This window comes from Daphnia pulex, chromosome 10 (genome assembly GCF_021134715.1).
Source record: "Daphnia pulex isolate KAP4 chromosome 10, ASM2113471v1".
Taxonomy (NCBI): Eukaryota; Metazoa; Arthropoda; class Branchiopoda; order Diplostraca; family Daphniidae; genus Daphnia; species Daphnia pulex.
In genome coordinates this window covers 15553019-15577901 of record NC_060026.1, presented here as the reverse complement: position 1 = coordinate 15577901, position 24883 = coordinate 15553019, and the positions used below count along the sequence as shown (strand labels likewise).

Sequence of the window (24883 nt, the reverse complement as noted above, 5' to 3'; positions counted from 1 at the left end):
TAACGCCAGTTCGACTGTTCGAATGATGTAGGGAAAAGTGGACTGGAAGTGAACACAAGGTGTGTGCGTGATAAGAAGGGCGGCGCTTATTTAAAGACTTAAAAGGAAACGACTGACTGAAAAAATTCCAAGTTCTGAAATTGGATTCTTTCTCGTTACATGCGATTATTGCGCTGTTCGCCTAGAGCGTCAGACCTCGACTACCGTCCGTCTTACCGTCCGTCTTACCAACATCATACGATTGAGAATCTAATTCAGAATTTGACGCATTACGTAATGGCTGTTGATTTGATATGATTGATTAATGATTTGAGTATGAACATCGAGTGATGAGAACCGGAAGTTCTTTTACTAATATCATTCGTTCGTGAGCAGAGTGCGATATTCACTTATATCATTAATTAGATTTAAGTACTTTTGAATTATGGCGCTCATCCAACAAGGATCCATCTATGAAAGCTATCGTCAATACTAAGACCTTGCGCGGACTATAATAGCGTCTGAAAAAAATCCAGACTTGAGGCGATTAGCTAACTTTGTATGTTTAATAATCTCTTGAATTGGAAAGTTATTACAAAAAAGATAATGGTTGTCCATATCGACAGGAAAAATAATTTGTGCAAATTTGGTCGAAAAGTCGTAGCCGCAGTCGTTATAAAATCGAAGTTTGGGGTCTGCCATTTTCAGATGGACATCTAAACTCAACTTGTTGTTGTCTTGGACTCGAAGGCCAGCAACAGTCAGGTCCACGTACTTTATGAGGAAAGAAAATTGGGATGGCTATAGAGCCTGCGGATGCGTTGCGCCATTCTCGTATAGCTCCTATATGGTTGGCTCTGGGCAATCAGACTGTTGTTGTCTTGGCTAGTTATATCCCAAACAGCAGACGGTCTTGTAACAATACGACTAGAAATTGACTCGCCTCAAGATGGACAGCAGCGTCATTTTCCTGAATATTCGAATTGCATCACTCACTAGTGAAATAACAGCAGCAGCAGGTTGCCAGAAAAAAACAAAATGAAAATCGTCTTGTCTCGTTTGGTGGTGACTGGCTGTACCATTCGACCCAAGGTGATCGTCCGGCGCAAAAAAAAAATCGTGAATGTTTTATTTGAAGGTCTGGTTGCTAGGCCATCTCTGCCATTTTGTTAAAGTTAACTCAGTTATTAATTCCAATGCCAATTTTATTTACTGAATATTCAAATTTTTGGACGGTAATTATTTGTCGAGTCTAAATTAAAGTTGATTGGCTGCTGTTTATTTAAATATTTCAGATGGAATTACGTAAGATAAGACTAAAACTAAAAGAAAAAAGAAACCCAGTCGCCAAATTTTGCACGGATGTTTTTTACTTTTTTATTGTTTAACCTTTTCAGGTCAACAACAGTCATTTGCGAAACTAACAAAAATTATTTCTTTTTAAAAAGCTGACGTAGTACCGTACATAAAGAGTTGTTTTTTAAAAACTCCCGTGTGGTCCAGAATACATAACGACCATATCCAAAACAACAACAAGAAAAATCCCCCACCAGTAAAACTTGAAGTAGACAAAGACCTTTTTGTAAATGCCGAAACTGTAAAAGGCAAAATGGCAATGGGTTTATTGGCCTTTTTTTTATTTTCTATTTCTCTTGGTAATCGAGGCAGAATCCCGTGTTAGCCGCGTCAGCTCCAGCAACGGCTGGAACTGTTGGCGGAGTCGCAATTGAAATTGCCGCCTCGGTACCGTCGGTCTTGAACGTCATCCTGAACGGTCTGATCGAAGCTGCAAATAATTGTTGATTAATCATTAAATTAAAGCTCTCAATTTGATTCGGAGCAACTCAAATCTTTCAAACTTACTGCACACTTGCGTACTGGTTGTGAGACCGGGATTTAAAAGATTGGCGCCTGTTGCCGGGTTCAACTGATTCCCGCAGAAACGGTCGGCCTCGACTCCGGTGGTGGCGTCTTGGCCGCTGGCGATTTGAAGGAAATCGTAGAGGCAAGTCGCAACAACAAACGCTGGATTGCCCGTGCTCGAGACAGTTGTGCCCACGTTAGATTGCGAAGTGGCTACCGGGGTAGTGGTGACTACAGTCAGGAAAGTAGTCGCTCCAGTGACGACGGCGGCGGGAGTCGTGATGTAAAAGGCGTCGCCCCCGTTCGTGACTGTACAAATTGACACGCACATCTGAGTCGCTCTCTGTAATACATAAGAATTAATTCAATTCATTTTTTTGGCGAAACAAATAATTCATTTTACCGATCCGGAAACGAGTTCCGTCCGGAAGCAAATGTTGTATTTTTGGTTGTTGAGCTGGCGGGTGGTTGTACTAGCGACGTCCTGCCAATTAAACGATTTGACTTTTCCGGTAGCAGCAGTGAAGTATTGGAGACAATCCGTCGGAGCTATGAATAATTAGAATTAAATAATGCATATGTTTAAAGCATAATGTTTAAAGCATATATTCTAAATAGATAAGAATATTTTTTCTAAATAGATAAGAATATTTTTTCTAAATAGATAAGAATATTTTTTCTAAATAGATAAGAATATTTTTAATTATTACCGAGATAGGAGGCGCCACAGGGTAGCATCGCAATTTTGATGTTCCACGAACGGGTTGTCGTAGCAGCTCCGAAATTGAACATGAGCTGGACATCGGTCGATGTAAGAGCTGACGATGGGACGTCGAGATACACTAGAATATTTAAATAAGTTATTCCTTATTTAATTATTTTCAAATTATTAACTTGATTATTTACTGTGCTGTCCGGCGTTGTCACCACAGATAACAGGTGCAACGGTGGTCGTTCCGCTCACTTGAAATGTGTCGACACAAGTTCCGGCAGTCGGCTGGGCAGTTGTGAATGACACAAAGTCCAGTCTAAGAAGCCAAAAATGAAAAATCTCTAATTGGTTTTTAGATCGTCTGGAGTTAAGTGAAAATTAAACCCAATACCTAATTTGGCAAATGGGCTTTTTTAATTGCTCGACGTATTTAGTGTCCAGTCTCAGGGTTATGGCGCAGGTGGACGAGGCGCTAACGGCAGTGGTCGGCGATTGCCAGTACGTGTTGTTCAAGGTTACCGTTCCGCCACAAGTGGAAATAGTATCTGAAATAAGTTATCCATAAAATCATTAAAAATTCTTATTCAAAACGACTTAAATAGTTGATGTTATACTTACTGACGCAACAGACTTTTCCCAGGACACAGGAACTGCTAGGACGTCCACCGAATAACGAACAGACGGATCCTGGAACACAAATTCCAGCATCACCGTTGGGGGATGTGCAGGCATCGAAAGTGTCGAGGGGATTGTCGAAATTGGGATTGTAAGAAATGGGAATCCGGTTGGCAAAATTGGAGAAGGGCCTCCACGTATTGGCTGGAGTGAATCGATGGTTAAATATGCCCGTGTTGATTAGACTGGCGCCCAAACCACCCAGCGCCAAACGACCCACTCCTTGCTGGTCGCTCTTGACCTCACCTTCACAAAAAATAATTAAGGTGATTTCATAATTTAAGAAGGAAATATAATTAAAGATATACTCACCGTTAACTGAATGGGTATTGTAGGGATCGATCCCATCCATGGAACTTCCAGAAGGTGTCCGGCCTTCATATTGATTGAAATATCCTTAACAAATTCAGAAGAAAAGTAAAGATATTAATTTTAAAATTTGTTTTCAATCTTAGTTAGTATTTACCTGATGGAAGACGACTGTTAGGATAGTAAAGATGGTTCCAGCTATCAGGAGTGTAACCGAAAGCACTTGCAAAGTACTCGTCTGATTGTTGCCTAGCAATCGCTAGTTGTTCTTCACCGTTGTTTTCATCGCATGCTCGGCTGAAAGTCAAAACGATAGAAATTAACAAAACAATTTTGAACATTTTCTCGGTTTTGGCTAGTTGCTCTTCTTTAATTAGTCAGTTGTCACCGCTTGTCGCAGACGGCAGAAAATGTGTGGAATGATCGTCCAGATTCCTTCCGTCTTATATACTCCCGCAATTTTAATTTCCGATTCGTCACCTTGTCGCTAAAATTGTCAACATCTTTATTATTTTTTACATTCCAATTCCTCATATAGCGACGACATTTTTTCCTCGTTGAATTGTTGGAGTGATGTAGACCTTATTTGTCTTCAAAAGACCATCTTGTTATTTTTAGCATAGTTGATCTTTTGAAATCTTTTACGGCCGTCCTAATGCGGTTTGAATACGGTCGCCTTAGCCTAGGATTACGTCCAACAGATTGGCTCAAAATGGAATTCGAAATGAGTTTTTCTCTGCATTTTAACTCAACTACACATACAAGAAATCCTTCCTGTAAAGTCTAACAAGACCCACTCGAGTTTAAATGTATAGATAAGCGCACTATGAAATAGCCGTTTTATTTATTTTTTTAAATGCTGGAAATGGCATCGGTTTTTCGTCAAGGTAATTCGAGATTCAGAAATCCAATCTTTTTTTGGCAAGGATCAGCGAAAAAAAAAGTGAACCTTGGGAAAGTTCAACGTAGGATTTTGCCCCCCTCGAAAAAGAATGGCGATACAAACCATATCTGCAATGGCCGTAAAAAAAATACATGCTGGCCAAATTCGCTTAAATAACAGCAAACAAAACGAAAAAGACTTTTGAATCAATACCGGGATTTATTTGAAATATTTTTTTTTCCTATACTGGGAGACTAGGTGTGTATAGCTTTCGAAAAAAGAATAGGATGAATCAAAGATATAAAGCAGCAGGTTGCGTGACCATATTTGTGGGACTCTATTTATAAGGACCGAATGAAGGCAAAAGGTGAAATGCCATTCCATTTTTTCAAAAATCTAAGTTCAGGATTATAAACTCGAAGGTGTTCAAATGGATTGGTTGATAGCCACAGGACAACTCCCATAAGGAGATTAGATTAGATTTTTTTTTTTTTTTGGTTGAATATCAAATTATTCCAAGCAGTTGCTAAGGTGTTGACCGCCTAGCTCGTGTAAAACCCGATCTTATTCTGCGCACGTACTAATACGAGTAATGGGATCTCGGTCGGGGACCATTTATGACTTCTCTTGATTCACGCTCACGCTCGTTGTTGCTCACGTAATAAATGTCTTGAATTAGAACGAACGAAAACGCAATTTGTGCAATGATGTTTATTTAAATACGACATTCAAGTCAGACTTTTTTTTCTTCTAGAAAAGGCTATAAAAAGCAGAACAAGAATTATGAAATTGATCGCGTAAGTGAACCAGTTTTTGTTCGGATGTGTCACAGCCCAAAGAATTCGACTAACAATTTAATTGCGGCTTAAATACAGCCACATCACCAAATAAAAACTGATTTACCGACAGATGATTTGAAGTTCAAAATTCCCGGTAGATGTAAGGCAGCCAGAATGACAAAAGTCTCAACCACCACCAACAAGAAAAAAGACTAAAAGGTTCTAGAGATATTTCATGCAAGTCTCATTTCCTCGATTGTTTATCGCTCTTGGTAATCAAGGCAGAATCCAGTATTCCCGGTGTCGGCTGTTGCAGGAACGGGAGCCGCCGGTGCATTAACGGCCACTGCTGCTTCAGTGCTGTCCGTCCGGAACGTCATCTTGAATGGCCTGACTGGAGCTGTGTTTATACGCAACAATCAAATATTAATATCTTTTCCGGCTGATTACAAAATTACAAGTTAACTTACAGCAAACTTGGACACTAGTAGGTGAACCACCCAAAGGAACAGCATCCGCCAGGGGGTTAACAGGAGCTCCTCCCAAGGGTGCTGGATTTAATGCACCACCACAGTAGCGATCAGCTTCAACTCCGGTGGCATCTCTAGCTCCGGCGATGAGTAGGAAATCGTACAAGCAGACGGCAACAGTTCCTGCAGCGTTGGTTGAACCCACGGCCGAATAAGTGGCAGCAGCTGCTACTTGAGCCGCATCAGGCTGGGGAGGGACAGGGGGAGGGGGATTTTGAACGGGAGCGGGAGGGGGAGCTACGGTGGTGATGAGGAATGCGTCACCGCCGGATATCACCTGGCAAACTGAAACGCACATCTGGGTCGCTCTCTGGCATCAACCAAATTTCAAAAACGTAAATGAATATTTTACGTGCTGCTTGACGAAACTGGATGATAACGAAACAAAAAATTATTTCTATTTATACCTGTCCGGAAACCAGTTCAGTCCGGAAGCAAATGTTGTAATTTTGATTGTTGAGTTGGCGGGTGGCGGTGCTAGTGACGTCCTGCCAGTTGAACGATTTGACTTTTCCAGTAGCCGAGGAGAAATACTGGAGACAATCCACCGGAGCTGAGAAAAATACGATCAATGAATGCACAATTTTATAAGCCTTCACTTTTCATTCTTAATTCTTTTCAATTTGAATTAGTTACCGAGATAGGAAGCCCCGCACGGAAGCATCGCGATTTTGATGTTCCACGAACGGGTAGCTGTTACGCCAGCTGCAAAACTGAACATCAGCTGGATATCGGTTGGAGTAATTGCGGAAGAAGGAACGTCAAGGTACACTGAAATGAACCAAACAAATTTTATGCGAAATGTTTTAAAAATTTTAATTCTTTGACTTTTCCCAGCTTTTATTTACTGTGCTGTCCGGTGTTGTCACCGCAAATGACGGGCGTCGAGGAAGCCGATCCGCCGACCACAAAAGTGTCTGAACATGTGCCGACGGTTGGCTGAGCGGTCGTGAAGGAAATGAAATCCAAACTAAAAAGAAAAAAATGTTCATTTGTTATCTCGGCGTCGGCGTCGCTACAATGTCATTTGGAATCTTTACCGGACTTGGCAAATGGGCCTCTTTATTTGTTCCACCAATTTGGTGTCCATCCGGACAGTCAGCGCGCAAGTGGAAGGCGAATTCACGGCTGTTGATGGAGATTGCCAGAACGTGTTGTTTAAGGTAACCGTACCTCCGCAAGTAGTGATGGTATCTGTTCATCAAGGTGGGCCAGACAAAATTCTTATTTCACAAGTTCACAAATCATTAATTGTTGGACTTACTGATGCAGCAGACTTTTCCAAAGACGCACGAGCCGCTAGGCCGACCGCGGAATAAAGAGCAAACGCTTCCCGGAACGCAGATTCCATCTTCGCCGGTGGGAGATTTACAAGCGTCGAAGGTGGTGAGCGGATCGCCAATGTTGGGATTCAAAGTAATGGCTGCCGGGAACCTGTTGGCCAGATTTTGGAAGGGCCTCCACGTATTGGCCGGAGTGAAACGGTTGTTGAAGATCCCCGTGTTGATCAAATTGGCACCCAAACCACCGAGCAGGAAACGATTTTCTGCTTGGCTCTGCTCTACTTCATTACCTATTGGAAATAATTTAGACATTTTGACAGGTGAGGACAAAAGTTAATGATTTAATTTGACTCACTGTTGGCAAAGTATTTGTTAAATGGATTATTCTCGTTAATAGGTTGTGGGCTGTTGATGGACGTTCGCCCTTCGTAGTGACCGGAATATTCTGAAAACCGCAACAGGTAATTGACAGATTATACATTTTTGGACGAATTTTTATGAATGATAATTACCAGGAGCGTAGTAAGGGTTTGACGGCTGGTAGGAAAATGCGCTCCACGTTTCCGGAGTGAATCCATAAGCATTTGCGAAATACTCGTCCGATTGCTGTCTGGAAGCCGCTAATTGCTGCTGCTCGTTTGGTCCATCACAAGCACTAGTGACGTGTAGCATCAAAGCCAAGCAAAGAATTAGAGAAACTGTTGACATTTCGTCTTTTGTCAAAGTTAGTGTAACCTGTCGACGACTGTCACAGAGATGGAAAGTCGTCCGGAGTTCCATCGTCTTATATACTGCGAAAAGGACTCACAACTTGTCACTCAAGTTCAGATTTCAGGTACAGTTTGCAATGTAGAGGGCGAATTAACGACCGTCTAGATGATAAGACACATTTAAGTTGTAATTAACCCAGGGTTCCGCCCGAGGAAGCAGCCACACAGACTCCGAAAGCAGAAGAGCAGAGTTTAAACTAACCTTTTGCGCAGGTTTTTGTCAACAGCCAAGTAATAAAACATCTTATCCGAAAGTTTCCATTCTTAAATGTATGACCCATAAATTTTGATTCCATGTTTGACAGTCTGACCGCGGTTCATCAACCGCGAACGGAGCACTTCCATCTCTGCGGAATTCAAGTTTATGAGAGTTTACTGGAATCCAAACCGATCGCACAGTTGAATGGAAAGTGGTAAATCATGTCCGCACTCTCACTGGCACTTTCTGCTTTTATCTGATTTGTCAGCCATTTTCACGGAAAAGCGAACGACATTAACGCAACATCACTTTGCTAAAAAGTTTGGCGCATTTCAAACTTACATCCATTACCAGTCAAATGTAAGGGACTCAGCAGCGCAAGGCGTCACCATTCGAGATGTTATCCTGTGACCATTAAAAGTATTACTTTACGTTATTTTTGGGTAATGATTCATTCCAAAAAAATGGGCTTGCTTGTATAATGTTTTTCCGCGATCATTGCCAGTTTGCCACTAATGACGAGCTCTAAAATTCCTTTTAGCCAATAAAAGCTTAGAGTGCCAGCCAGGTCGATGAAAATGATAATTTTTTTCTGGAATAAAGGAATTTAAGGAGCGGAAGCAAGTTCCTGAATAAAGTAAGTTCATAGTAAATATATGTTTGTTTTTAATCGATTCTTCAGCTTGCACGATATAGTTAATCTAATAATCTTACATGTCTACTAGGACGTCCAGTGGCGGAGTAGTTTTTCCAGCCGAGCAGGGGGCCTTCCGGCACATCCAGTGGAAGATACGTGGACTAAAGAAGTCGCCAAAATTGAAATAGGATAAATGAGCATTCGACTGGTGGAATCGGGAATAACGGTCTCTATCATTTATTGTAACCTTAATAATTTTTTCTAATGTTTTCTTTATAAATTACCCGAGTCAATAATAGAACTCTGCTGGGAAAACAAGTCGAGGACATGCATTTCAACCTTTGGATTTTTGTCTGGCGGCCGCTTATTCATCTTCTTGATATTGGTGTAAACGACTAAACTGCTCAAGGCTTCCAACAGCAGGTACTCTCTCTGTAGTAGCAGGTAATAGTCTCGAACCTACTCCGTATTTCTACTTTCTAGATTTGAATATTGTCTATTTGGAATCACCTATGCCATCTTCTGGGACTGAAAAGAATGAAGTCTGAATAGGAAGGTGCTGATTTGTGATTTTTGTTTCATTTAAAAATGAAAATAGCACATGACATTCACTAAAACTTATTACCCTTATTATACTACTCTTATGAAGAGAAAGAACGTCAGTGGTCTTTATCTTTGTTCGTTTTTTTTCATATTTTATTAGGCGGTCGAGTTGCATAAATTGGCAACGCCGTTTCCACCAAAGTACGTCTGCATCATTGTTGGACATGAACGTCTGCATCACTGTTGGACATGAATGTGTGGTGCTGGTGCATGGTGTGGTGATTTACACTTATTTATCGTTACAGGTACAATTTATACTTGGCAATACCATCTGATTAAGTGGTTTTAAAGTTGAAACTGCTGTGTACAACATTTTCCCAAATTCTCGTCTCTTGCAGCCTTGCAGCATGTACCGGCTGTACGTTTCGTCACATGGAAAAAAAACTACAGATGAACAATAACAACAAGATGAACAATAAAAGTAATGTATGTTGATCAACTTTTTAACCCTAAGGTTACACATTTAGTTTTTTATAGTTTGTTTCTGATAGTAACTGAGTTTTTATTTTTCTGTTAACACTTAACAGCCTGGTGAAATCTGAGCTTCTTCATTGCAGTCCGATGTGCACATGGATTTGTTGCAGCCAGCTGGCGGAAGGTGTTCCTCTTTGAGGCTTGCTACCTGTAGTGGTTGTAGCTTTCATTACATGCAGAAACACTACAGAACAATTTAAAGTATGTAAGTTGATACACTTTTTAGAGTTCGGCTACACATTTACTTTGTTTATGACTAGCTTTTATCTGTTGACTTTTCAGCTAAGACTAGTGTCAAAAGCTTGCCAGGTGTCTATTTCTATGTAACATTTCTTAAAAGTAATTCTGATGTATTGCTTAGTTTAGCTTTTCTTCTGTCATAATTTTTTCTGATAGTAATTTAGTTTTGTTTTTCCAAGTAGGATTAACAGCCTGGTGAAGTAGTGTTTTGGGATTTCATCAGTAACAGTTCTTTCAATCATGTAGTTAATTATGGATGCTGTAAAGGGAATAAGGTTGCAAGATATGAAGATACACGATAGATAGATGCACACAAGATAGATTGATACAGAAAAAAACATTACTTTCGGTGGAGCGTACAAAGTTCCTAGCTACCAGACAATTTCTTCAGAATATTTGGGTGAACTAATGATAACTACATAAAGTGATATTAATTTGTCTTTTCAGACAGCAATTCCATTTATGTTGAAGAATAATTCATTTATTTTGTTTATAGGTTTATCCTGTATTGTTCCCGTAGTTGCTGTCCGATGTCGTTGTTGCAGCCTATGCTGGTGAAAAATCATTTTTGCATCAAGTTAAACTGGTTCTTCCTTGGTTCTAGTGTCGTGTTACGGAAGTTGAATCATTATTTTGTTAAATTGTCATTGTATCTGCAGTCTACCGTTGTATGTTCAGAAAGAACAAAAACAGAAATATGGGGATGTGTTAAGTAAAACAAATAATAAACATGTTTTTGGGATTGGGAAAGGAAAGTGGAGGATGTTGGAGGGGGGAGGATATTTCAAGTTTGGATAAAAAATCTGTTAATCTAAAACCCTACAAACATATCCCTATTACCTAACTAATCTCTAAACCCCACAAACATATACCTTCCAATTCTTCAAACCCCCACAACCTCCAAATTTATAACCTAAACCCCATGAAACCAATGCTAAACTTTAACAATGTAATAACTGTAATAAATAAAAACAAATATATGATTTGAACTAATGTTTATTTTTTTATTTTTTGAAATGTTAAAAAAATTCTATAAACAGAGCGTCCGGTTCAAGACGGTTTACTACTGCACGAGTTTAAACGCAACCCGCCACCACCGCTGCGGCAATGAGACAAAAAGCGATGGTTAAGTTTTGCGGAAATCTGCATCGTCTTTGTAACTTGACTGACGGAGATTTCCACAAAAAATAAACCATGACTATTTGTTTCATTGGGTAGTGGATGCATTGTTTTAACTCGCACATGCTGTTATAGGATATGTCTACGGCCCCCAGAGATATTTATCTGGACCGAGAAGAAGAGAGAAGTACGAGGCAAGTTTTACCGGGGAGATGTAGTCATACTAGGCTTCCGGGTTAGACACATGACCCTCCAAAAGTTTTCATCGGATCATGCGCCTTCCAAGTCCCCGTTCGACCAGAGCCCTCCCCTCCTCCTGGTTTCACAGCGGGTGAGTGACCACCGGCGGGCGTTGGTTAGTGGTTAGTTAGGGAAACGGGGCCACAGAAAAGAAGGAAGCCCAGATATGCATTTGTAATTTATCTAACAACTACACAATTTATCAGTCTTGAATCACAGCATTCTCTCGTCAGTTTTCACCAATGGATGAAGTCCATGATAAGTAGCGAAGGAGTTACCCTGTAAACAGATAACAGAATGAACATTTATTTGGATGACAATAATTTAAAATAAGATTGTAACAACAGAAAGCAATACCTCAAATCAAGAGGGTCTGTGTAAGGAAGTAAAAAGGGAGATTCACGGGTAGCAGCCAACAGGTTACCAAACAAGGGACCATGTTGACTGTAGTCAGTCCTATTTCTTCATAGAATATGACTTCTCATAAAGTCTAAATTATAATCCTGTAGTATAGAACCTGTAAAAAAAAAAGAAAAATAAGTCACCTTTTTTTTAATTTGTATCATCAATGTGCTTGTCGTCTATGATCTAACTCTAAATTATCTCTTAAAAATTAGATAGACTTGAGTGCAGATCAATACTTTAAATACTCACAAAACTTGAACAGCGTACTTTAATTAGTTTAAACCTAGACTGACACCTTGAGAAATGTACATATAACAACGCTCACTTGCTCTTCAAGGCAATTTTTCCGGAAGTAGACCGGAAGTAAGTGATAGCTCCTCAACTGTTAAGCTGTCTTCAAATAAAACTAAATATTTGTGATCACCAATGGTCAATTATCCACATCTCTTTAGAATTGTGTAAAGTAAAAGTACTGAAACTGTTTTTCCTGACAGCTGAAAGCCATGCTATAGACATCTAGCGCTGTAAACAAGAAATATTGAAAAATAAAATCAAATGAAAACGAGATCCCTGCTTTAAGTGCTTTAAGGCCTCACTTACACTACAGGTTTTTTGAGCCTGCAAAACTTTTAATTTTAAGAATTTAAGATTTTAAGGCTTGTTTTAAAGGCTTAAGGCAAGTCAGATTGATTATCATTGTAAGATGTGGGACAGTACCTTGTGGTAAAAATCAAACTGGTTTCTGCTGCACCAAATACATTCATGCTCGGCGAAGAGAAATGGTTTGGCTTGGTGACTTCTTTAGGCAGCCCTGAGGAGTAGATATACGAGTAGACATTGACCAGAGTCTGCATACCAAATAAATATTGTGAAACACTTTTAGCTTAAACAAAGAGGATTTGTGAACTAGAGCTATAAAGTATATATAAATATGTAGGTTACTGCACCTCTTTTTCCCCATATTTTTTATGAGTTCGTCCCCGTATTGTCGTCATCGTAGGACTAGCTAACTTGCCAACGCTCAGTTTTTAGGCATTTGGCTCTGATTCTTCACCCGAATCAGAAGAATCTTCTTGTCCCTCAACTAATAATGTTTAAATAACAACAGACCAGTAGCACTAGTTAATTTCAATGAATTACAATACAATCAATCAACATTTTTAAGCTTGTCATCACAGTTGACAGTTCTCAGTTCTCACTAGCGTCCGCTAGCGTTGACACTTGACAATGCACAGTTCTTGCTTTTCCCACAAGGTGTGCTAGTGGTAGATTTACATTCGCTGATCCTGATCCCGATTTACGCCCGTCAATCATATCTTTTTCCATTAGCGTCTCCCAATCCGAATTCGAATATACAATATAGACATAAAAGATTGCTTCTTAGCTACAGGGAATGGATTAGGGCATTGACCGGCATTTTAATTCTGTATAGCGTTATCGTTTATAATCTTATTCTGTTACAATGATGTCTTCAGTAGTCGTCTGCTGTATGACAGACTGTCAGTGGTAATGACCCTTCTTATTTCCCTTTTCAAAATGTACACTGTACAATCGTCTTTGTCTCATGGTAAGACATAAGGCTCAACATTTACAAGCCCCTATCCGGAGAATTCAACTTCCTTATCCGACGGACCCACCAACAGCGGAACGGCTAAAGTACAACGGTAAAGTGCTGACTGATAAACGGCCAATCGGGAGATTTCGATTTCCCGTGTAAGTGCTGATACAAGCCACCGTTTCATGCTCAGCGATTCGATTTATTTCAATGTGAAACTTCGTCAGTCAAATAATACAACTGAAATGGCGACTACTTGGACCGTAGAGGAAAATAATTTAATAAATTAAAAATGGTCGTCAGTACAGTAGCGCAAAATAATTTAAAAAACCCGCCACCACCCAGACACAATTGACACTAAAAAAAGGACTTTGAGGATTCATTTAGTATCGTGGAACACTCCTACTTTTAGTCGTTGCTCTTGATGTTATTTCTCCTGAAAGTTGAGACAGAATCCAGTATTGTTGATATCAGCCCGTGCAGGAAGGATATTCGTTCCAGCAGCTATCGCAGCTTCAGTGCTGTCGGTTCGGTAGGTCATCTTGAATGGCCTCAATGGAGCTGTGATTATAATAAAAATTAATAAATGTACTAATAAATTATGGCATAATATTCCAACTCACTGCAAACTTGAACGCTAGTTCCAACTGGAACGAATGCAGGATTGAGAGCGTCACCACAGTATCGATCGGCTTCAACATTCATAGAGTCCCGGGCACCGGGGATGAGAAGTGAATCGTAAAGGCAAGTGGCCGTGATGACTCCAGTCGCATTTGTGCTGGTGCCCACAGCGGAGAGACCTGTGCCAGCAGCAGCAACGGCGGCGGTCAAAGCAGCTTGGGCGGTTGTAAGAGCGGCCTGAGCGGCGGCGAGTGCTACGTTGGCGTTTGTCAGGGTTTGAATTTGATTTGCTGTCGCAGTGTTGCCGCCATTAGCGGCTAGAAACGCAGCGGCCGCAGCGGCTTGAACGGCTTGCGCTGTGGCCAGATTCGCTTGGGCTGTGGCGACGGCAGCGGTCGCATCGGCGATCGCTCCACTGATTGGCGTTGTAATGGAAAACGCGTCGCCATTCGTGACGGAACACACCGACAAGCAGAGCTCAGACGCCGTCTGAAATAAATTTTAAGAAATGAATTAAATTCGATTTTTAAAATTTAATCAAATAGGAATAAATACTTACTAGTCCTGCGATGAGTTCTGTCCTGAAGCAAATGTTGTAGTTTTGGTTATTAAGTTGGCGAATTGTGGTGCTGTTGGTATCCAGCCAGTTGAACGAACGGACACGCCCAGTTGCGGCTGTGAAATATTGAAGGCAATCCACTGGGGCTGCCCATCAAAGTCAACCAAAAATAATTAATTAGAGATAAAACTTTATGATTTAAAATTTATACCAAGGTAAAAGGCGCCACACGGGAGCAGGGCGATTTTTATGTTCCACGATCGAACGGCTGTTTCCTCTGAAAAAGTGAACATGAGCTGGACATTGCTCGGGGTAACGGCCGATGAAGGGATGTCAAGGTACACTGAAATAATTAGGATAATCATTTTTCAAATTATTACTATATAGATTTCTTAGTTAATAAGATTACTATGTTGCCCGCCGTTGTCACCGCAAATAGTTGGGACTTTGGAATTGGTTTGGCCAACTTTAAACGTATCGGTGCAAGTTCCGGCTGTCGGCTGAGCGGTCGTGAATGTAATGAAATCCAATCTAAAAACAGAGGAACATAAGTAAAACCCCGTTACATGAACGCGGGACTTATTATAAAATATTACCGGATTTGGCAAATGGGTTTCTTTAACTGTTCCGTGAGCTGAGTGTCCGTCCTGACAGATAATGAACAAGTTGTCGGAACGTTGATGGGGAAAGTCGAAGATTGCCAGTACGTGTTGTTGAGCGTGACTGTTCCTCCACATTTGTTGATCGTGTCTATTATGTCAAAATCAAATTAGTAATTTGGCCTATACTCTAATGTAATAGAATTTCGATTTAACTTACTGATGCAACAGACTTTTCCGAGAATGCAGGAACCACCTGGACGGCCACCAAACAGGGAACAGACCGATCCTGGAGCACAGATCCCTGCGTCTCCATTGGGCGACATGCAGGATTCGAAAGTGTCAAACGGACTGTCGGCATTGGGATTGTAAGAAATGGGAATCCGGCTGGCAAGATTCTGGAACGGTTTCCACGTATTAGACGGGGTGAATCGACTGTTGAAGAAGCCCGTGTTGATCAAATTAGCACCCAAACCACCGAAAGCGAAACGGCCTTCCGGCTGACGATGTTCTTTGTCAGCATTTTCTACTCAAATAAAATCAATCAATTTGAATCTATGAACTTTTCTGGAAAAATTTCCTATTCACTTTTCTTGGATTTCAACGGGTTTGTGAACGTGTGCAGTCTGCTTGGAGTTCTCCCTTCGTACAGCCCGGAATACTCTAGAAAAATATCAAAATAGATCAAATTAAATTTGGAATTAAAATTAGAAATTCTCCTGAATCACCTGGAACACGAGCGCGAGGAGTAGGTTGCTGGTAAAGTGCTCTCCACGTTTCCGGAGTGAATCCGTAAGCATAGGCGTAGTAATCTTCCGGGTCTTCTCTACCACCAGCTAATAATTCTTCTTCATTGTCGTCACAAGCCCAGCTCAAATGTAACACCAAAGAAATTGAAATCAACAGACAAAGTCTCGACATTTCTAATCGAATGGCGTGCTGTAGCTTGCACGGAAGACTGGCAAAGACTGGCTGGAAGGTCGTCCGGATGTCTCCGTCTTTTATACTCCCGATGGTCTTGAACTTGCGGGATTCCGCACATCTAATACGGAAATGACAAGGCAAAGAGACGTGCAAACGTCACGTAGACCACCTAGACAACACTGTGGTAGTTGAACCTTTGCGTTCGATCGGGAGTCTGCTGGGCTGCGGCTTCATCCGGAGTAAAACAGAGGGTGTGTGCCAAATACAAGAGAATATCATGTAATAGCAGGTGGAAATTGGCCGGGCGTTTTGCATATTCTTGGGGGGTTGCGATGTTGAATAAAACGCTCCAGGGCGGGAGAGTCACGCAATGTCATTCCCGTATCAGGACGAAGCTGCTGTTACAGTAACAAGCTGGTCCCTTTGAATTGCCGGCCACGTAGACGTAATCTTGATAATAAAGAACATGAAGGTCCGTACGACTTTGGCAAACGTGAACTGCGGTAGCCGGGCGATATCGTTGTCTTGGACCTCGGCGAACGTTTTCCTATCAGACGATCCGCTTGTCCTTTTTTGCATAATGACACAGGATCCGTCCCAGCAAGTCGAGAGGAGAACAAAGAAGAAGAAACAAAATTTTTCGCCGCTAATGGATGGTATTGATACCGTGAAATGCAGACGGTTTTAATAGGAAAGGATTTCACCGTCGTCTTTATATGTACGTGATGTATATTCCGGTCATTTCATCTGGCCCTTCTTTCGTTTCTTAAAAGTATTGAATACCCTGAAAATGAATAGCAATGGCTTTAAAAATGAAATAAAATTGGAGGAGATAAAACAGCACAGAGATCCAGTCCTCAGTTGCAGTAAAAACAAATTTAATTTCTCCTATGTTTTACTGGAAATACTGTATAACTAGATAAGAACTGTAGCTGCAGTTATAAGTTTCATTGGATGTACCTAAAAAGTCTCGAATGATTGCCAGGATTTGGGGACATTGACGCCAACGATAAAAATTGGCGACTGAAAATTTTCGCCAACAAAATATTAAATTGGACAGTCTGCCCTTGCCAATGCAGAAACACTTGATTGACGACCCACGGCAACGGTATAGCCCGGATCGCGATTGCATTTTATAACTCAATCAACTTTGCGCAAGGAATATATTACCAGATGGAGATAGCGCCACACGGAAGCATCGGAACGGTCAACGGTCGAGGGGTCTTTCCTCGATTCCGCTATAGGTGAACAATGAAATGGAAATGGCTTGCAGCAGTAGCTAAGGGCGAATGAGTCAAGGTAGGAAAACTAAAAAGGAAAACAAATACATTAAAACAGGGCTATTATAATTTCATATAATTTAGCAAATAAATTTGACGGTTTCAATTCTGTGTTGTCTATGTGAGAGCCACAAACATTTGACTAAATAATTGGGGGAGAATTTAACTTCTTTTGAATAACGTTTGTATGGAGTGGTCTAAAAACAAACTTGCATCATATCTAAAACAGAAATTTATACTTCCAGTTACATCAGCACATCTGTCTGATAAAATGAAAAGGATAAAATGGTGTCCTTGGCCATGCCTAACATTTAAGTTACTATTACAATGGATACCGAAATGAGACTAGCATGTAGGTTATCAATACTTTTCATTCATCTCAGTCCTCACTCCTCATCAACATCAAGAAATCAAGAAATACATTCGAAATATCTGCAAGAAAGAAACAACTCAGCCTTTGATACCTATTTTTGAGATAGCGATTTATCAGCTGTTGGCTTGGTTGGGTCACGTGGTTAACTCTGCTTCAGTGACGTAGTCACATTGCTTTTTGGTGTGATTATTTTTGCTTGTCTGGTAACTGATTACAATCACGGTCAGTGGTTTCTCGCTTCTCGGTTACATAATACAAGCCACGAGATGAAATGTTAAATTAGACAAGCACTTTTAAGTTCTAACAACCACCCAGGCCACTGGCACTGACATAGAGCAAAATATAGCTAATCGACCGTACGACTACCCTGCCACCTGTCAGCCTACGCCATTATCAACTAGACGGTTTCCGACTTTTCTCCCTCCACCTCTTCGGCGCCAATTACGAAACATTTTCTATCCCTTCTATTTAGTTTACCTCTTCAGTCCCACCACCAAACCCTTGGATCCAGCTCCGGGTGATCCGGATTTCGGAGAAATGAGTCAGAAATCAATTCCATCCGATTAGGCTTGGTGTCTTCACGACGCAACATTTGCATTAAAAGGATTGAGTTGCTATTTTATAGTATGTTACCATACAAGATACAACTACATTGTCACATGTTGTAAACTGATGGTAATTTTAATAGAGCCTGAATATCTTAAGCTAGTGGCCTACGTGATTTTTCGTACGTATACGAGATATCATGTGAATGTAAAAGTTGGGATTAATTAGTTTTCTGCCTGTCTTTCTGTCGTCGACTATTTAACAGAATAATTTTTAACATCTCCATTTGTCCGTTGGTCGTTATGGCCACCCTGATCTCGGAAAAGTGGCACGCTTCGCCACAAAGCATTGACACTTGTCGGGAATAAATTCTCTTCTGGTTTTTCCCGGAAGGTCAAATGTCTTTTCGCACGCATCGACACAAAGGATTGAGGGTATCAACATCTTGCAAATGGAGGCGTGGCTACACTCGTGTAATAGTTCCGACAATAGACTCTGACTCGATTAAACTGGCCAGTTCTTGTTGACTTCCTACATTTTCAGAATTTATTATGGTGGCGATGTACTGACAAGCAAAGGATTGAACATGCAGTCTTCTTGAAAAGGCAGAGCGTGAAATTTCGAGAGGTGTTGGCAATAAAATTTTTTACGGCTGTACGTTTAACATGAAATAAATGCAAGTCTCTCATTTCTACTTCGCAGTATCGGTTTTCGATGGTCTGTTGGTGATGTCTGCATACCTTGTACTATTTCTTTCACAATTTCATGTAATTAATGATTTGATGGAAGTCCGTTTTATCATTTATTGACTATCACGGATTCATATAGGAATCTGAATTGGAAATAAGCAGCGAACATGAACTTGAAAACGACTCAATGATCCCTTCATGATTAGGTTGTTAATGTGTCGTCGTATGTTGAACACAAACTCAGACCAAACATTTTCAACTCGGTAAATGATGCAATTAGGATATGGACATCCCATACTAGTTCGCAACTCGAGTAAAATTACACTTACATCATTAGTAAAAGACATATGGGAATAACAATAACTGGTATATTATCTGAAAACAGTAAAATAGACATTTTGACAGAAAATCGCTACTCACTTAGAAATCTCTAACGTAATTAACAATTATATTGTCTTTCCCTCGTTGCAAAATAAGTAAACCAATCCAAGAATTGATTTAAAAATAATAGGAAGTTATGACGACCACGTGCATTTCAATGAGGGATTCGGCAAAATAGCACCACCAGACGAAGCTAGAAATTGGATGAACCCAACTCCGGTAACGCTAAGGGAATTGGTAGATATTGGACCGAATTGCTAAAAAACAATTCAAAACACGATAATATTAGCATTAAACAAAACAAAAAATAATAAATGAATACAAGATAATAATATAACTATACCGTAACGCCAAGGAAAGTAGATGGAATAGAAGTGCATGTTAATCTGATTGCGGTAGTCGGGGTAGCACCCACAATTGCCATCATAACGCTCGTCGTCGTAGCGGTAAATGTGACATCGATAGTTCCTTTGGGTGCTGCCGATGACCGAGCACAAGGCAGGAGAGTAGCATCAAGACTGTTGAGAGTAGTCGTGCATCCTAAGAAACAAACGAACGGGGAATAATACAAAGTAATCATTTGAATTTATCAATTATAAAAACAAGGAACTTTAAAATCGATAGAGGATGTCAAAAATGTGTTACCGGATGTGCTGGGTATAAAGATGGAACCATCAGCAGGTGTTGCAGGCGTAGGGCATGTTGGACATATTACAGGAGCCGGGCAAGTCGGGCACGTCGGACATCCGAAAATTCGGAAAAATGTCCTGCCAACTGCGTCACTGCCTGTAAACGCAAAAAGAATGGGGAAACTAAGCTCAGCATCTTGAAAAGTTAAAATTAACGTCTTTTAAATTTGAAATTCAACTGGTGGGGAGAGCACGGGACAGCAACTTACTTGTCACTCTAGCATCCATTTCGACTGGAGCCTCTCCTGCATTAACATACACAGGAGCGACAGGATTGTTTGCGTAAAAGTAAAAGGGGTATGGGGGAACAGCTGGCAGGAGAATTTGTTTCCCTTCTCGCTCCTCGGCTGTAGCCCCATTTAGGAAGCAGCAGGCCAATACGATCTGTAAATGCAGTGATACAAATGCACATCATAAGAATCAGGTATTCAGGCTGTACCAGATAATGGGCAAATATAATTACCAGTAGCGATGAAAGAGATCTGAAAGTTTGGACCATTTTTTAAAAAACAAAAGTTTTTCTGTGCAGAATTCTCTCGAAATGGAACGAATGGTTCAGCTGCGATGTGCCGACTGGAGAAGCGCATCCGGTATTTATGCAGTTAAGTTATTGGCCGCTCCTCCTGCGCAATTCAGCGTCCGTGAGCTTGAAATTCACAATGATTCATCAGAGATTGGTCACATGCTAGGACGAAAGTTAATTTAAAGGTCAATTAAAGTTATTGGCGCATTGCCCTTTGCCAAACAGGGAATATCAAAACAACTATTTCATATGCGTCGCAAACACTAGTCTAACACGTACGAATCTAAAAGTAGACTTCTAATTTTTATACAAATCCAACTGAAGTCATCCTTCGTTTTGGGTTTTGCCATATATCAGACAGGTTGAAGGAAGTGACTTTCCCACGTGCAAATGTCGAAAACATATCACGCACTCTTAACCTACGCGCACATTGTCACGTTGCACATTGCACGTTGCACATTGTCACGAGAAAAACCGGAAGGACTGCATACAGAAGCGGTCAACATTATAAAGTATACCTTTCGCTTGTCGAGAAAAAATGATTGATTACACTAAATTAGATTAGTATTCTAGTCACCGTAATTCCAACCACGCAGCAAAATTAATTTACCAAGACCTTTATTAATTTAATGATCTTATTAAAATTCGTATTCAGATTTTACGCTCATTTACAACAAGAGTTTCGTGTCGCTTCTTAACTTTGATTTCATTGAAAGAGAATTTATTCCTATCAAAAGTTAGACAGGAAAATTTCACTCCCATACGAATACGGATGGATTGCTGTTGTCGGAATCACCACAGCAATTGGCATCTCAACAAATTCAGAGCGGAGGCTAAAAGTAAAGAAAAAGAAACCGACAAGTAACTCGGGGAAACCCCTCTACCTTATTTCATCCATAGCCACAACATTTAGACGTCGTCTAGACGTACCGATTTATCATTTTAAATCCTATTTGAACTGGCGCGAATATTTCTTTCTCTGCTACTAACTCGTGTAAACAAAATGCCCACGCAGTCTAATCAATAACGCCAGCAGTCACGTGGGATTACCATACCATATCAAACCGTAGCAATTCTCATCTTGAAGTCTATAGCAACTCGTTCTACTTCATTACTTTTGGTCTCCGGAACAGCCAACGGAAGCGACAAGTTGCCAGCCCACAATGCGTTCGGATTACTACTAAAAGGGACTATAACGGCTCCGCAATAAAGTAGTTGGGGGGAAACAAAAGAGCCCCCAAAACTCTTGTGGGAGTTGAAACATGGATTGCGGGATGGATAGGCAAATTGATACGTTGTCGAGGTGAAATCGTTTTCGGGTGGATATAAAAAAAACTAAATTGGTTTTCAACGTAACTTAATTAAAAAAAAAAAAAAAATTTAAAGTTAGCTTACCCACTTAGACAAATGTTGGGCGTTTTCCATTCAGCAAAGCGGAGCGTTGGTAAACAGCTAAGCGGATAATCAGTTGGTAAGAGTAACCGCTAAGAGCAATCGCTAAGAAAAATAAATAATAAAACTTATCAAATTTTATGGTGGCGACATGGACTCTATTTAAAACAATACCCGATTTCCATAATTCTGTCAAATTGGAATATACCGAACCATTGCTATGCCGTTCGTAAACTTTAATGAGACACGGCCCAGTCCACGAATTTTACTTTTAAAACGCTAACAAACTATTCAGAAACATAACATTGAAAAAAATAGATGAAAAATGTCGACAACATTATTGACTTAGCTTAGAGCCCTTTATCTAATAAACTACATTACTACAAGTCGGAGGAGATGAAATACCACAAGCAAGAAAGAGTTACGCAAACCCGACTCCGGAAGGTCCACTTTAATTAACTGGAAAAAGGGGTCTGCAATAAGGACACACTGCTACGCTTTCAGACTATTTTAGGCAACACCACTCTTCTTAATATTTTCCTTTATTAATGCTCAATTTGGGGCCCCTTATATCCATCATGATCCTCCTGTCTTCAAAGAAAAGCTCTCTACACACTCGACAGCTCAGTAAGACTCTACCACGAACCCTTCACAGATTAATTTTTCTTTTATTTCTTGGGGGGCATTGCTCCCATTGGATTAATTACAAATAACTATGACAACCAAAAGATTGTACGACTACGACATTCAGAAGGAAATAGTGGCCTGAAAGCACACATACGCAATAGATAAACTGTACCAAGTGTTGTGGAAGTATCTAAAATAGCATCCGGCCGGAAGGAATTTTTAAATCGACGGTAACATGCAAATGAACTGATACGAACGAATCGTCTCAAATTGTGCACATCGTTAATATCCTGAGGTTCGAGCTTAATATGAGATTGGCCATCAAACATCTCACATTTGACAACGCTACATCGACATTTCTTTTAGAATCATCCCACTCGGTGTCACCATCGGCAACTTAATACATTCACTGCGGAAGGGGAAATAGAGAAAAAAAGGTAGCCCACGGAAACCAGTTTCGTTTTCTATCGACCTGTCTATAACGGAGAAACGTTTTTTTTTTTTTTTTTAATATGCGCAAGTAGTTTTCTCTGTTGCTAACTTGTGGTCTGATCAATAACGACAGCCACTGGGGATTACCAGCTAAATTCATACATCGTTCGAATTGACTAGCAACGATATCTGTATAGATGTATATATACCTTGCACGTTTTTTCCAACGTGTTACGAACCCGAAATGCGTTTGGGTTACTGAGGGGGATGATAAGGCAGCACACAGCAGTTGGGAAAACCTATTTAGAAACAAAACAAATCATATCAAGTTCAGCGGGAAAATACCATAACAAAGAACGATGGAGCAATTCTTTCAATAGGTGGGTTGAGGGCTGATTGATGCGGTGCCAAGACGAACTCAAATCGTTTTTACCTTTTCGTCAATTTTCACTTTTATTGAGGAGGTGCTAGTCTTGTTTAGCTCTTATCATTCAGCAATATGGGTTTCAATAATTGATGTTCCAAGAACTGTTGTCCTGGTGCAGTTTGTGCGGACAGAGCGGATGATCAGTTGCCAAGGGTAACGCCTAACCGACGCAGCTTATTCTCTCTGTTAGGTATCAATTTATTTTAATTTTTAATTTAAAAAATTAGGTCAAATAAAGGAAGGACCTACCGATACAACAGACTACGGGTGTAAGGTCAGCTAGGCCGGAGTAAACGTTCTTGGAACAGATGTTTCGGAGTAGTGATGACGTCCGGAACATTGTAGTACAATTACCGGAATCACGGAATTGGTGTGATTGCAGAAAATTCTTTTAATGCCTTGGCTGTTCCCGAGTGAGTGCGACCCTTAATGTAAGTGGTGAGTCTTGGTGATGAGCCTAGCTTATCGGGAGCTACACGAGACATCTGCTACGAACACGCCCCGAATTTCTTCCTGTTCGAAGGAAACACATCCGCAGCGGAATTGAAAGGTAATATAAAAATCTCAAGCAAAGGAAGAGTGGTAATACTTGGGATCCAGTTCAATCGATGGGCAGAGTCGTTGCTCCCGTTGTTAGGGGAGATCATCACACGCTGCTTGACACTATCGATGCAATCAAAAGGAAACTATTAGCTGCGATGTGCCAAAAAGAAAAACGAACAGAATCGCCACTGTTAGAACTATGAGACTGACAGCCAAGAGCTTTGTAACTTTATGTTCCAGACGTTTTCCTAGTAGGAAAACCCGAGGGGTAGAGACTATGCCATTACTATTTATAGAAGAATCATATATCTTATTCGCAATATGATTCGATACCGACTCAACGAGCAAACAGTTCCCATGACAAACTTTTTTCGGTTGTACATTTGGGGACTTGTTTTACCCAAAATATCTCGAACTAGGAATAACAGAAAACATAAACAAACTAGTTGCGTTTTTATGAGTTAAAGTTTAAAACATTTTGTAATTTGAAAATCATTCAGCAATCTAAATTATGAAACAGGTGGTTGTGGTTTGTCAGCAAATCATTCCATTGTTCCTCCAAGAAAATCAGACCATGTTGTAAAATTCCAAACGATGATACATTTGCAAAGTAAAATGGTTGACCACACTGCAGCATGAGTTCAAGAGAACTTGCAAGAAAATCTGAAAATTTCTGTTTAGCCTACCATGTTTACTATAATATCGAAATACCAGTACACGTAAATTTGTGATTTTCCTGCAGAACACACTGTTAGCATGATTTGCTGACAAACAACTATGTTTTTCACAACTGATTATTAAACTATTTTAAAATTCGAAAATGTTTAAACTTTAATCTATGGAACTTAGAAGCAGTTAGCAACAGGAAATTTTTGTGTTATCAGATGTTATCAGAAATCAACATGATTGCTTTCCAGATTGACTTTTAAACATTACAAAATACTTAAGCAATACATTCAATCATTACCAATTTAATTTTACCTTCATTGGAATGTCATCATTCCATCTTGATCACTTCTTCTT

General features: G+C 40.3%; 4 protein-coding genes and 4 long non-coding RNA genes across 21 annotated transcripts; 2 read left to right on the top strand and 6 right to left on the bottom strand.

Annotated features, from left to right (window-relative positions):
- Window positions 1–1236: 1236 nt before the first annotated feature.
- LOC124205598 lies at window positions 1237–3955 on the bottom strand. The gene is made up of 9 exons (XM_046603052.1): window positions 3696–3955; window positions 3542–3625; window positions 3173–3475; window positions 2946–3099; window positions 2749–2870; window positions 2553–2684; window positions 2246–2391; window positions 1843–2185; window positions 1237–1765 (listed from the first exon to the last, which is right to left on the bottom strand). The coding sequence occupies exons 1-9, from the start codon at window positions 3877–3879 to the stop codon at window positions 1623–1625; spliced, it is 1611 nt and encodes a 536-aa protein (XP_046459008.1). The 5' UTR covers window positions 3880–3955; the 3' UTR covers window positions 1237–1622.
- LOC124205616 lies at window positions 3942–5484 on the top strand. The gene is made up of 2 exons (XR_006879419.1): window positions 3942–5218; window positions 5297–5484. It is a non-coding gene; the product is annotated as an uncharacterized LOC124205616 (long non-coding RNA).
- On the bottom strand, window positions 5428–7779 carry LOC124205595. The gene is made up of 9 exons (XM_046603049.1): window positions 7526–7779; window positions 7369–7458; window positions 6995–7303; window positions 6771–6924; window positions 6579–6700; window positions 6367–6501; window positions 6138–6283; window positions 5671–6040; window positions 5428–5600 (listed from the first exon to the last, which is right to left on the bottom strand). Exons 1-9 carry the CDS (start codon window positions 7719–7721, stop codon window positions 5461–5463), a joined length of 1662 nt encoding a protein of 553 aa, XP_046459005.1. The 5' UTR covers window positions 7722–7779; the 3' UTR covers window positions 5428–5460.
- On the top strand, window positions 7711–10925 carry LOC124205612. Of its 11 annotated transcripts, none has more exons than XR_006879406.1 (11): window positions 7711–7848; window positions 7924–8014; window positions 8089–8402; window positions 8524–8619; window positions 8708–8845; window positions 8919–9042; window positions 9103–9175; window positions 9323–9467; window positions 9561–9643; window positions 9750–9897; window positions 10433–10925. It is a non-coding gene; the product is annotated as an uncharacterized LOC124205612 (long non-coding RNA). The 11 variants fall into 11 exon arrangements; XR_006879414.1 differs by lacking the exon at window positions 9103–9175 and adding an exon at window positions 10183–10336 and having other exon boundaries at window positions 8919–9063; window positions 9561–9648; XR_006879415.1 differs by lacking the exon at window positions 9103–9175 and having other exon boundaries at window positions 8586–8619; window positions 8919–9063; window positions 9561–9648.
- A 593-nt stretch (window positions 10926–11518) lies between these two features.
- On the bottom strand, window positions 11519–12212 carry LOC124205618. Its single transcript, XR_006879421.1, has 3 exons — window positions 12026–12212; window positions 11653–11812; window positions 11519–11574 (listed from the first exon to the last, which is right to left on the bottom strand). It is a non-coding gene; the product is annotated as an uncharacterized LOC124205618 (long non-coding RNA).
- Window positions 12213–13436: 1224 nt separating this feature from the next.
- Window positions 13437–17958, bottom strand: LOC124205594. Of its 4 annotated transcripts, none has more exons than XM_046603045.1 (12): window positions 17703–17958; window positions 17129–17266; window positions 16153–16742; window positions 15763–16076; window positions 15623–15697; window positions 15255–15560; window positions 15032–15185; window positions 14845–14966; window positions 14647–14778; window positions 14436–14581; window positions 13879–14365; window positions 13437–13816 (listed from the first exon to the last, which is right to left on the bottom strand). In XM_046603045.1, exons 4-12 carry the CDS (start codon window positions 15953–15955, stop codon window positions 13683–13685), a joined length of 1749 nt encoding a protein of 582 aa, XP_046459001.1. In that variant the 5' UTR covers window positions 15956–16076; window positions 16153–16742; window positions 17129–17266; window positions 17703–17958; the 3' UTR covers window positions 13437–13682. The 4 variants fall into 4 exon arrangements, with proteins under 4 accessions (XP_046459001.1, XP_046459003.1, XP_046459004.1 ...); XM_046603047.1 differs by having other exon boundaries at window positions 15763–16526; window positions 16625–16742; window positions 17703–17957; XM_046603048.1 differs by having other exon boundaries at window positions 15763–16526; window positions 16681–16742; window positions 17703–17957.
- Window positions 17959–19356: 1398 nt separating this feature from the next.
- Window positions 19357–20495, bottom strand: LOC124205611. Its single transcript, XM_046603068.1, has 5 exons — window positions 20380–20495; window positions 20126–20300; window positions 19873–20013; window positions 19571–19767; window positions 19357–19484 (listed from the first exon to the last, which is right to left on the bottom strand). The coding sequence occupies exons 1-5, from the start codon at window positions 20413–20415 to the stop codon at window positions 19362–19364; spliced, it is 672 nt and encodes a 223-aa protein (XP_046459024.1). The 5' UTR covers window positions 20416–20495; the 3' UTR covers window positions 19357–19361.
- Window positions 20496–21497: 1002 nt separating this feature from the next.
- LOC124205614 lies at window positions 21498–23830 on the bottom strand. Its single transcript, XR_006879417.1, has 4 exons — window positions 23567–23830; window positions 23324–23500; window positions 23100–23189; window positions 21498–21936 (listed from the first exon to the last, which is right to left on the bottom strand). It is a non-coding gene; the product is annotated as an uncharacterized LOC124205614 (long non-coding RNA).
- Window positions 23831–24883: the final 1053 nt, after the last annotated feature.

Excerpts from the sequence above, each read along its gene's own strand:
- LOC124205595 (XM_046603049.1), bottom strand. The coding sequence starts at position 7,721 with ATGTCAACAGTTTCTCTAATTCTTTGCTTGGCTTTGATGCTACACGTC. Across the intron at positions 7,459-7,525 it reads AAACCCTTACTACGCTCCTG|AATATTCCGGTCACTACGAA; the intron begins GTAATTATCATT and ends TGCGGTTTTCAG. Across the intron at positions 5,601-5,670 it reads TACTAGTGTCCAAGTTTGCT|CTCCAGTCAGGCCATTCAAG; the intron begins GTAAGTTAACTT and ends GTATAAACACAG.
- LOC124205598 (XM_046603052.1), bottom strand. The coding sequence starts at position 3,879 with ATGTTCAAAATTGTTTTGTTAATTTCTATCGTTTTGACTTTCAGCCGA. Across the intron at positions 3,626-3,695 it reads TAACAGTCGTCTTCCATCAG|GATATTTCAATCAATATGAA; the intron begins GTAAATACTAAC and ends GAATTTGTTAAG. Across the intron at positions 1,766-1,842 it reads AACCAGTACGCAAGTGTGCA|CTTCGATCAGACCGTTCAGG; the intron begins GTAAGTTTGAAA and ends AATTATTTGCAG.
- LOC124205611 (XM_046603068.1), bottom strand. The coding sequence starts at position 20,415 with ATGGTCCAAACTTTCAGATCTCTTTCATCGCTACTG. Across the intron at positions 20,301-20,379 it reads GATCTCTTTCATCGCTACTG|ATCGTATTGGCCTGCTGCTT; the intron begins GTAATTATATTT and ends CTGCATTTACAG. Across the intron at positions 19,485-19,570 it reads CTACTTTCCTTGGCGTTACG|CAATTCGGTCCAATATCTAC; the intron begins GTATAGTTATAT and ends ATTGTTTTTTAG.
- LOC124205594 (XM_046603045.1), bottom strand. The coding sequence starts at position 15,955 with ATGTCGAGACTTTGTCTGTTGATTTCAATTTCTTTGGTGTTACATTTG. Across the intron at positions 14,967-15,031 it reads AAACCCATTTGCCAAATCCG|ATTGGATTTCATTACATTCA; the intron begins GTAATATTTTAT and ends CTCTGTTTTTAG. Across the intron at positions 14,582-14,646 it reads GTGTGGCGCCTTTTACCTTG|CCCCAGTGGATTGCCTTCAA; the intron begins GTATAAATTTTA and ends TTTGATGGGCAG.